This window comes from Eleutherodactylus coqui, chromosome 3 (assembly GCF_035609145.1).
Source record: "Eleutherodactylus coqui strain aEleCoq1 chromosome 3, aEleCoq1.hap1, whole genome shotgun sequence".
NCBI classification, from domain to species: domain Eukaryota; kingdom Metazoa; phylum Chordata; class Amphibia; order Anura; family Eleutherodactylidae; genus Eleutherodactylus; species Eleutherodactylus coqui.
In genome coordinates, this window is record NC_089839.1 from 67000162 (window position 1) to 67011396 (window position 11235).

At 42.4% G+C, this 11235-nt stretch overlaps 1 protein-coding gene across 1 annotated transcript; it reads left to right on the forward strand.

Moving 5' to 3' along the window:
* The first annotated feature begins 6195 nt into the window (after positions 1 to 6195).
* LOC136620739 (thrombomodulin-like) lies at positions 6196 to 10840 on the forward strand. The gene has a single exon (XM_066595687.1). It carries the CDS (start codon positions 6486 to 6488, stop codon positions 8157 to 8159), a length of 1674 nt encoding a protein of 557 aa, XP_066451784.1. The 5' UTR covers positions 6196 to 6485; the 3' UTR covers positions 8160 to 10840.
* Positions 10841 to 11235: the final 395 nt, after the last annotated feature.

Consider the following 11235-nt stretch of genomic DNA (forward strand, 5'->3'; position numbering starts at 1 on the left):
TTTCCCATAACGCTTGCTGCAGAGGTTAGTATGCAGCCAATCAACAGCCAATGCACCTTGCTGATGTCACCAAATGTGTCCCCCATCTTGCATACAGGCAGCCATTTCATTAGTTGCCTGCATCACATGACCTAGCCATATATAACATAGGCACAGTGTAACTAGATGACATTTTGCAGATGAGCACAGAACCGAGAAGCTGCATCACATTTATATGCCTATATAACGTGGTCTGTTGTTAGGGACAGATATTCTGCAGAGGATATATTGCTGCTGTGTGTGAAAGCTTATATACCAGCAATAACTTAAGCAGAGTTCTATTGGGGGGAGCAGAGAAAGTGCAGCGTGGGTGAGAGTATATATCTGCTACTGTCAACATATATAGCAGCAAAGCAGACAGACAAAATACACTTTGATCTGGGGAATATTGCAGTTCTCTGTTTGTGGCCTCACACATCGTTCAAAGTTGCCAATCTGGCCACTACAAAATATTTGCAGACCTTACACAGCTAGTAGTAGGGTTTGGGGGGTTCAGTTACGCTGCATCAAGCAGGGACAGGTCACAAAGATACAAGCTATACTCTGTGTCCTTCTGTTCTCACACATCATGCCTTTCAGTGATTTTGGTTTATTTAGCTCGCAGTGATTTTTTTGTTAACCCCTTCCCGCCCCATGATGTAAGGGTACGTCATGGCAGGCTGTTACTTCCCGCAAAATGACGTACCCTTACATCATCAGGATAGCGCGAGATCATGACTGATCTCGCGCTATCCCGCAGCGGGAGCCGGCTGTCAGTGATCGGAGATGCGCCCCCAACTCTTAACCCCTTCCCTGCCGCGATCTAAGTAGATCGCGGCAGGAAAAGAGTTCACAGAGGGAGCGCGCTCCCTCTGTGTTTCCAGCCGGCTCTCACGATGTTATCGCGAGAGCCCGGCCTGTCGCCATGGCAACAGGACGACAGACACTGGCGTCCTGTAGTGCCAATGCCTATGATCGCTGTATAAGCGATAAGGCATGGCAGGACAATAGCTCTGCCATGCCTTATCACAGCGATCATAAGTGCAGTGTTGTAAGTCCCTCAGAGGGACTCAAATAGTGTAAAAAAAAGACAATAAAAATGTAAAAAAAAGAAAAGTAAAAAAAAAACATTTTTTGTGCTTTTTCTAATATTAGCATAACAAAAATTAAAATGGCACATATTGGGTATTGACGCATCCGTAACGACGTATACAAAAAGTTGAATATGCTTTTTATATTGTACGGCAAAAAGCGTAAAAAAACGCTAAAAAACAGAGGCAAAATGCTAATAGTTAGCATGTTGCCTTCCAAAAAATGCAATAAAAGTGATCAAAAAACCCATATATTCCCCAAAATGGTACCAATAAAAACTACAGCTCGTCTCGCAAAAAATAAGCCCTCATAGAGCTCCGTACATAGAAAAATAAAAGTTACAGGACTTTGAATGCAGCGATAGAGAAAAAAAAGATTTCCAAAAAAAGGGTTTTTTGTTGCAAAAAAAGTGAAAAAAAAAAAAAAGAATTTTGGTATCGTTGTAACCGTACCGACCCGCAGAAAAAATTTATTGTGTCATTTATGCTGCATGATTAACGCTGTAAAAAAAAAATCTATGGCAGAATTGTTGCGTTTTCTCTCCCTGTTATCATAAAAAAAATAATAAAAGTTTTACGATATAGTCTATGTACCCAAAAGTGGCGCCGATAAAAACTACAGCTCGCCACGCAAAAAACAAGCCCTTATACGGCCGCACTGACGGAAAAGTAAAAAAGTTATGGCTTTTGAAAATGGAGATGAAAATCCGCCAAAAATCGTTTGGTCCTCAACGCCACAATAGGCCATGTCATTAAGGGGTTAATATAAAACAAAATGAAAAGCTAACAGTAAAACTGCAAATACATACAGTGTGTGTCAGTGGCCTCAGACATCGCTCAAAGTCACCAGTTCGGCAGCTACAAATTATTTGCAGGCCTTACACAACTAGCAGTGGTTTTCTGCAAATCACAAAGTTAGCTGATAAGTTACATAAAACTACACTAAAAAAGTAAGCCAAAAAACCCTAAAGAAACATGAAGAAAGCAAGGTATAGGGGACGTGTTGGTGGCAATGGTGGAAGTGGTAGAGGACAGGTCAAGTTGGCACTTCAACAGTCTTCCACTGAAGTAACCGCTTCACATTCTACAGGAAGCGAGGCAAGCCCACTACCATTCCTTAGAAGTGGTTCTTCCCATGTGTTACACCCGCAGCACGCAGAACAGATCATAGAGTGAATGACACAGCATGCCTCAAGTACAACCACCTACTCTTTCTCCCAGGCACGAACACACAGCAGTCAGTCTGCACCAGTTCACCATGATCATCTCCCCTCTACTTCACCCATGCCAAATCACCCACATAATCTGAAGCAGTCCACATAGATAAGTCTGAGGGGCTGTTTGATTATTCTGTAGTGACCTAAAGGGCAAAGAGTCAGCCTCATCCCTCTTACTCTGCCATCCATGAGCACAGAGCCTGAACACAAGCATTGTACACCTACTTGCAAATGCTGCTCTTCAGGCTAGTGGACACAGATACCTTCCACAACATGATGCGACCTGATAACCTACAGTACCAGATGCTCAGCCATCATTTCTTTGCCCAAAAAGCCCTCCCTTCAATGCACCTCCATGAGAGTGATAACAAGTTGAAGGTGTTGAAGAACGCTGTCAGTAGTAGGGTGCACCTGACCAAGGACATGTGTTCCCGCAAGCATGGCCAGGGGCATTACATATCCTTAACATCACACTGGTTCAATTGTCCTCCTGCAGGTTGGGCATGAAGCCAAAAGTGGTGATCAATGTTTTATTGTACCCCCCAAGAGTTGTGGGACATTCATCCTTGTCTGTCCCCTCCTCACCTCCATCCTTCTCTTCCTCCACCTCTTGACCTTTCAACACCCTTCAGATCAGCACAGATATCCGTAAGTGACAAAATCTGACCTCCATACAGTGGTGTATGTGGTAAACGCCAAAATGTTGTCCTAAAACCCATGACCCAGGTATAACAGGGTTGTTCCCTGCTGTAGCTTACTCATTACCAACCAGAATATATATTCCCACCTGCTCCACCTGATTAATGACAACACACTTCTGGCTTTGGATAATTTTGGCCACAAAAGTCATTCTATTATAAACAAAAAATACAACAAATTAACACAAAATTAACCAACAAGATTGATTAATCTTCCCCTTCAATATGAGGGGAGATTCTTGGAGCCCCGACACCTGTCACCTCCCCATTTTAACAAACATATATATAGCAAAAATGCCTCTAGTCGCATTCCAACTTACTCAGAGACCCACTTGCCATTCCAAGGCTAGACCCCAACACCATTTCCGCAGGGACTACCCCCTGTCAGAGCCAAGAGGTGACAGACCCAATATTAACCATCAATAAACCAAGGGGGAAAGTGGTTATCCAACCCCCCGTCCCTCTCCCAACAAATTTTTGTTACCAACTCCAAGGATCCCCCCACCCACTACAGCAAGCATGATCTGCCTACCTCAGATCTGCACTGCACCCCACACAAACAACGCCCTCTCAATCCCCTCCTGGATCACCAATGCCCACATTTCAATTCACACCTCATTCAGGTGAACTCTGTCGCTCCCCCGAAAATTCCCCTGACCAGTTTCCAAATCTACATGATGCACTGCAACACCCCCATTTTTCACTATAAAACTCGAAACCTCCCTATTTAACTTAATCCGCATGTTATTTAACCTTTCCACTGATATTTTCATTCCTTCACGGACAAATTACACGGCACAATTTCCGACCATACTACCACCAATCCCAGAAAGGACATCAATAAATGTAAGATATCATACCTGATGTCTCTTGACAGCTCCTGAAAGGGCCTCCTCCACCCAACATGCAGCACCAGAATATTTGGTGCCCTATCCAATCTCACAGAATGCTGAAACTCCGGTAGGAATCTACACCACGACATTCCCTGTAGCCTAGCCACCATATCACTGCCACTCCCTCCGTAAAACCCATTGCCTTTCTTTTGTGCATATCCTCGCCCTCTCAGCACCTCAATAAACATAAGAATGCCCTAGGATCCAAACAAGTGCCGGACAAAGATCTGTAAAACCATAGATAACCTAAAACAAACCGACAATCAAAAAGTTTCCCCCCAACAAACATAAACCCTAGATCCACCTTCCCTCATAACAACTGTGGTTTGATATAAGAGCTATACCTTCTCGACTCCCATCTTCCAATTCTTTTAATTACCTCAGTACCCAAACCCCAATTTGCTGCCTTTGTTGCTGCCCCTGCCCTTAAAAATGGGACCCAAACCTGGAACTGTCCAGACCCAAGCTCGATAAAGCTTTCCGAAAAACCACAATGAATTGAAACTTGGACAAAAATGACCCATCCGTATGACGCAACAATGGCCCAGCCCCTACACTGGCCTAGGGCTGCACTTTTCCGCAGTGGGCATTGCATATTTGCGTGTGCAATTGCGGTTTTTACAGTACTTTTTGCACACGTAAATCATGCATATTTGTGCTTGGTCCCGTACATTGAAATGGCTAATTAGCCTAATTAGTTTCTTATGTTCTATTTTAAAAATTACAGTAAAATGTGCAGACACATGTTCAACACGCAGATTATGTACCTCTTCAAACCTCGTTGCTGCACTGCGGCAAGCGTTTCTGCGCATATAGTCATATAACTTTACATTTATTCCCTCTTCTCTCCTCCGTTCTCCTTCCCTCCTGCAAAGGGAGTGGGCGAGGTGGGGCAGAGCTAAGCACCTGCCCCCTCCCCTTGTCCACAACCAGCAATTGGGCACGCGGAGCGGGGTGGAGCTTAGCTCTACCCCGTCCTGCCCTCTCCCATTGCAAACAGCCGGAGGGGAGGAGAGTGGAGGAGAGAAGAGGGAGGGAGTTTAGCAGTCACGCTGCTAAACTCCCTCCCACCTCTCTTCTCCGGCCACTGTCATTGGCTCCCATAGGAGCCCATGCAGCGACCGACATATTCCGGATGGAAAGATAGTTCCAGGACTATCTTTTCGGCCCGTTGTGGTGCTTTTACACTACGGGAATATGGCCATGTGATCTGATGCATTGAAATTCAATGCATAAGATCGTTGCGTATATCGGCCGGCCGTGAAAATGGCGGCCAATATACGCTTGTGTGAAAAGGTCCTCAGTCTGAGCCGAGGATAGATAAATATCTCTATTGTTTTTTATATGAGAATTTAAAGGCATAAAAACTTGAAAACTGAACCTAATGGCATTTTCACACTGGCATACTTGCGCGTACAATGGGCAGAGACTAAAACACACTGTTTTCAATAGGTTCACTCTCATTTTCACTTTTGCATGCACACAAAAACCCTGCAGCAGGCTCTATTTTAGTGCACATTTGCGCACCAAAGGCTCCGATACTCATGCAATTGCGAAATACGCTGTGCAATTTTGCGGGGGAAAAGAACACACTTGGGACTAATTAGGCTTAATAGTCTTATCACTTGGGACGTAGCTGCGTCCTGCACCAATGTGAACCACCCCAGTCAGTGCGAAAAGTACAGTAAAATGTGCAGATACGTTCACGGTGTAAACGCATTGTGCAATTGCGTGCGTTTTGCGCATACGCTCCTGGGAGCCGCCCTAAAGCATCTATACAATCCAGAATAGTGGAAGACAAAGTGTTGGTATATTTCCATTTCCATTATCATCCAGACAGCTCATTAGTGCAGTCATCACTTCCAGCATCTCCACCCATTAACTGCAGCAGTCTGCTGTATCCAGCTATGAGGGAGTAGAGATTCTAGGCACACAGCTTTACACATGCACAGCGATTTGCATCATAATTCAGATAAACTCCCTCCTCATTTACACACAACAGGGAAACTTTTGCTAAACGTCATTGCTACACTGAGAACACATGAAGATATTTTCCAACAAAGTGTTTCACTTCCATGCACTTTTGGAAAAGTTTCAAAACTTCTCAAAAAAGTTTTTGGCTTGTGAGGTAGTGAATATTTCACCCCAACTCCTCCCAGATGATGTTGATGTGACTCCTCCATCTCCACCCTCCCTCCACCCCTATTATACACTTTCACTGATTATGATTTCCAAGCAGCTCCCTATAATGTAAATGAACTGTGTACAGGTCATTGGATACAAGTTGTGCAGCAATCAGTAAGTGTTACAAGTAAATCATCATTGTCCCAGGCGGCTCCAGCCCTTCCTTCCAGGCACTTCCTTCCTTCCTCTTTTCTCCTGGACTGTAGGGAGGGCTGGGAGAATATATAAACTTGGGTACAAACTTAGAGACATGACACAGAGCTCAGAGTGTTGTGGAGCATTCAGGACTTCCGAGCTGGGATACTTGCACTTTTACAACTGCCATTCAAAAGCTCTGCTCTTCTGCCAAGACTGCGCTTTGCTCTTGGCTGCACATCCAGGGACATGATGCTGCTGTTCTACATTATCTGGAGTGCGCTTGTTTCAACGCAGCTGGTACATCTGGCTTTACTAGATGAAGTCACTTCGGAGTTTGTCTGTTTAGATCAAGCTTGTTATTCTATATCTTGGGATGATCAACGATACTCCAAAGCGAAGAAGTCCTGCAGAGTGAAGAAGGGACACTTATTAACCGTGAAGAACACTGTCAAGGCTGATGCCATCTCTATGTTAATGGCTGAGGCACTACATAAAGATGCCAGGGTGTGGATAGGGCTGGAGCACCCACATGACACCAAATGTCAAGACTTTCAGCAGACTCTGAGGGGCTTTACCTGGGTGACAGGTGACAATCACACTGATTATACCAACTGGATGAATGATGAGCAGAAAAACTGTGATGCCCTCTGCGTCACTGTGAGCAAAGACGGCACCTGGGAAGAGACTCAATGTGACTACAAGGCTGATGGTTACTTGTGTGAGATAAGTTATTCCTTAACCTGTTCCTCTCCTGTCTTACCTTTCTCCTACAATGTTACCTATTATCACCCACTCCTTGGAAAAGGACAAATTGGGGGTCCTGTGTTCCCTCCTGGCACCATTGCAAACATTTCTACTTTATCAAATATTACCAAACTTTCTTGTAAAGAGAAAAGTGATGGCATTGCGGCTTGGAGCAGCGAGACCCCCGGTGCCTGGAGCTGTCAGATTGAGAATGGGGGCTGTGAACATGAGTGTATAGAAAGATCTAACATTGCAGAGTGCAGTTGTCCTCCAGGATCAGAGTTTAAAGCAGACTTCAGGGGTTGCACCAAACCTTGTGACCCCAATCCCTGCAGCCAACTCTGTGCGCTATATTCAAATCCACCAGGGTTCCTCTGCGTGTGCGATGAGGGTTATACACTGGCAGCTGATGGCAAAACATGTGAAGATATTGATGACTGTGCAGCCAGCCCCAGCATCTGTGAACACCACTGCACTAATACAATTGGAGGATTTGTCTGCGGTTGCAAACCTGGCTTTGAGATGGTTGAAGCAAATTGTGACACTGGGGATAACTGTGTGACAGTTTGTCTGGACATTGATGAATGTCTCAACCCAACAACTATGTGTGAACATGAATGTGAGAACTTCCCAGGGGGCTACAGATGCTATTGTGATGAAGGGTTTATCATAGATGATAAAAATCCCAATAAATGCAAAAGGTTCTGCAACACATCTAACTGCGAGGCAGAATGTGATGTAAATAATAATGATAGCTGCCAATGTCCAGAGGGATACATAGTGGATCAAAATGAGGATGGAGAAAATATTTGCACTGATCTGGATGAGTGTGATCCATCCCCTTGTGACTGGTCATGTACCAATACTTATGGATCATTCCTATGTACCTGCCCTGAGGGCTACACTATGCACAATGATGCATGTATTCCCCCAACTGAGGCACCAGGAACAGAACTACCTTCAGCTACACCTTCCCAGACCTCACCACCTCAGCCAGCCATGTTACTGGGAATATGCATAGGAATAATATCGATGTTAACAGTCTTGTTAGCAATCCTCTGCCATATGTTGAGGAAGCATTACATAGAGGAACAAGCCCTGGACTACAAGTGTAAGAACACCGAGAAGGATATGGTACTTCAACAAGTAATGACAGAGCCCCAGAACAAACTTTAGTTTGCATAATAATATAGACAGTATGCAGATAAAAAAAATTCCAAGTGACTAATTTGGGACTGGAACTTGTAGTCACACTGGAATCACAGACTACAGATTGGACCAGAACCAGTGGACAAGTCTGAGCTTCTTAAAGCTGTGTACACCACAGAGCTGTAGATACCATAAAAGTATACTATGAGTGTGTAATATATATGCTAGTGTACATATATGAAATACAGATAAGGGGCAGAGGTATATGGTACACAGGGGGGACCCCCTACTGCAATCAGGAAAGGCTGTCTTTCCTTTCTAACCTGAAATGTGTTTGTTTGTAAGCTCTCACTAAATCCATCTCTTTTTTTATATTGCTCTTCCTCTTATTATTCGCTCTCGCTTTTTTCACTCTTCATTCTCTCTTCCACTCTTTTTTATTTTCATTTTTTTCTCTCTTTCACTCACTTTCTGGCTTTCTCTCTCTCTCTCTCTCTCTCTCCCTCACTCTCTTTTTATTAACTTTCCCACCCTTCCTTTTGCTTTCTTTTTTCTCTCTTTTCTGTTTTTTTCTATCTTACTCATTCTTTCTCATTGTCTCTGTGTTTTTATTCTCTGCCTCTTTTTCCTCCCCCCTCCTTTTTCTATTTTTTATACTCTTTCCCATCCTCTCTTTTTATTCTCTCACATTCAATTTCTGGCTTTTTTTCTCCCTCGCACTCCCTCTTTATTACTTTTCTCCTACTTTTTTGCTTTCATTTACTTCTTTTCTCTCAGTTTTTTTTTTCATTTTCTCTTTGTTTTTATTCACTTTCTGATTGTCTCTTTTCCTCCTCCTCTTTCTCTATGTTATACTTTTTCACATTCTCTCTTTTTATTCTCATTCTCTCTCAGGCTGTATTCCTAGGAGGCATTTTTTGTTGCAGTTTTTTTTGTGGATTTCAGAAACCCCACACAGTTTTCTGCGAAACATGTGTTTTTTTTTTTTTAAAATGAATGGTTTTTAAAAACCGCATGGAATTTTTAAAATGCGTTTTTTCATTGTGGAACAGCCGCAATTGAGAACACAACAAAGATGCCACGTGGGAACACAGTCGTAGGCTTTGTTTACACAGTTGAGTGCGATATCAGTCTGAGAAACTTGGACCAATATCACGCTTGTAAACATGTGATTTTTACCGCAATTGTAATGTGTTTTATGACAAAAACGTTTTGCATCACTGCACATGTGATTTTTATAAGCATTTTTTCACATGGGTGAAAACTGCATGTTGTTGGAATGGGAAAATATAAAATCGCTTTGCACTTGCATGAAAATCACAAGTGCAATATATATAATTTTCACTCCCATAAAAAATAATCAGTGGTTCCCCCCCCCCCCCCCAAAAAAAAAAAAAAATTCGACATGCTGCAATTTTTATAAGACGGGCTCTTGGTTCAAGAGAAAAATCACCCATGTGTATAAACACAGAAAACATGGGTCATTTTCTTGTGCGAGTTCCGTACATACATCCTTAATCTCTCTTCTTCTCTTATTCTATGTATAGAAATGTATACAATTTACAAAACACAGCAGCGGTCCCTTCTTTATTTTACATGATTTGGGGGTCATAGTTAATTATTTGATCAGTATATTCCCAATTTGTTCCCAAGACCTGTAACAACTGTAACAAATACTATTTTAATGGACCCAGTATTTTACAAGTGTTACACAAAACTACAATCTACAGAAACCTACAGCAAGTAACGTTCATATGACAAGCACTTGCCTGGTGCAAGAGACCTAATGTCACTGTTATAATAGTTATTAAAGGGTTTTCCCATTTTATTTATACATAAAATGAAAGGAATGAGGCTTTGCTCAATTGTCTGAGGATTTCTGAGAAGCAAATCTCTCCCCTGTGAACACATAGTAGCATTAATAACCTTATCTACTCCAATCAACCTTATGATGTAGTCACACATGTTTGTAATATGCTGTATGTTGGTCACAGTGGGTCTCCAAGAGCAGATCTGCGGCCCCCTGACAGCGGGAACACTGCTGGTACAGTGAAGTATGTGCACATGGAGTTCTATGTAGTCATATCATGTCCAGGAGCCTGGAAGGAGATCTGCTCTCATGGAAAGAACTAAAAAACTTCTCATACTGCATTTTACGAAGTAAAGGCATGTTATACACGCATTTGTGATAAAGCTGGAGAACCCCTTTAAGCACAGAATTTGCACCTTAAAGCTCTTTATTTTAATTTTAGCTTATTTAAACCAACAGATGAATATAATCACCCGATCAGTAATAATAAAAGCCAAGATTTTTTGATACCCAGACACAAAGAGCTGGATAGTGGGCAAATTCAGCATAGTTTAATATTAGCATTCATTGAATTAGAATTTGATTATATATCATTCTTGCAAGGCACAGAACAGTAATGTATAAATGAGCAAGCAAGCAGTGTGTGATCAGTCACTGAATACTGTCAGCTGGATACAGAAATACAGTATGACCATTTCTGTGAATACCTCCTGGGAAACTATCTGTGCTGCAACTGGAGTGATGGACTGCTATGTTATACTTCAAGTATCATGTGAATAGTTATTTATTATGAAGACCTTGTACAGATATGTACAGTATTTGTGGATGTGTAAAGTTATTTGTGCATTGAAAGATTGTTACTTTTGTAGCTCAATAAATAGTTTGAGTTGTTATGTAACTTCCGTTGTGATGTTTTGTAATACTGTATAAGATATTGATTAAATGCAACACATTAGCACCGCATACACAGAACACAATGTATTTTCTCCCGTAAGCCCCTGCCCTTAAGTCCCTAGCAGTGCTTCTTAGAAATATGTAGAGTGTAAGTCTCCTGGAAAACCAGAACTTGTCCATTTGTTTTCTATTAGGGCTTAAGCAGACGAACGTGTTTGTGCACGTTTTTGCACACGTGACTCACGCCTGTAAAACATGACCAATTGAACCCATTAATTTCAATGGGTTCGTTCTCATGTGCGTGTTTCTCTTGAGCAATTCCTGCGTGTGAGAAACGATAGGACTTGCCAAATCTATTATGTAGAAAGATTATCTTTCACTTGCATGTAAAAGGACCTC

What these genes read in the sequence shown, in the direction of transcription:
- LOC136620739 (XM_066595687.1), top strand. Translation starts at nt 6,486, where the DNA reads ATGATGCTGCTGTTCTACATTATCTGGAGTGCGCTTGTTTCAACGCAG.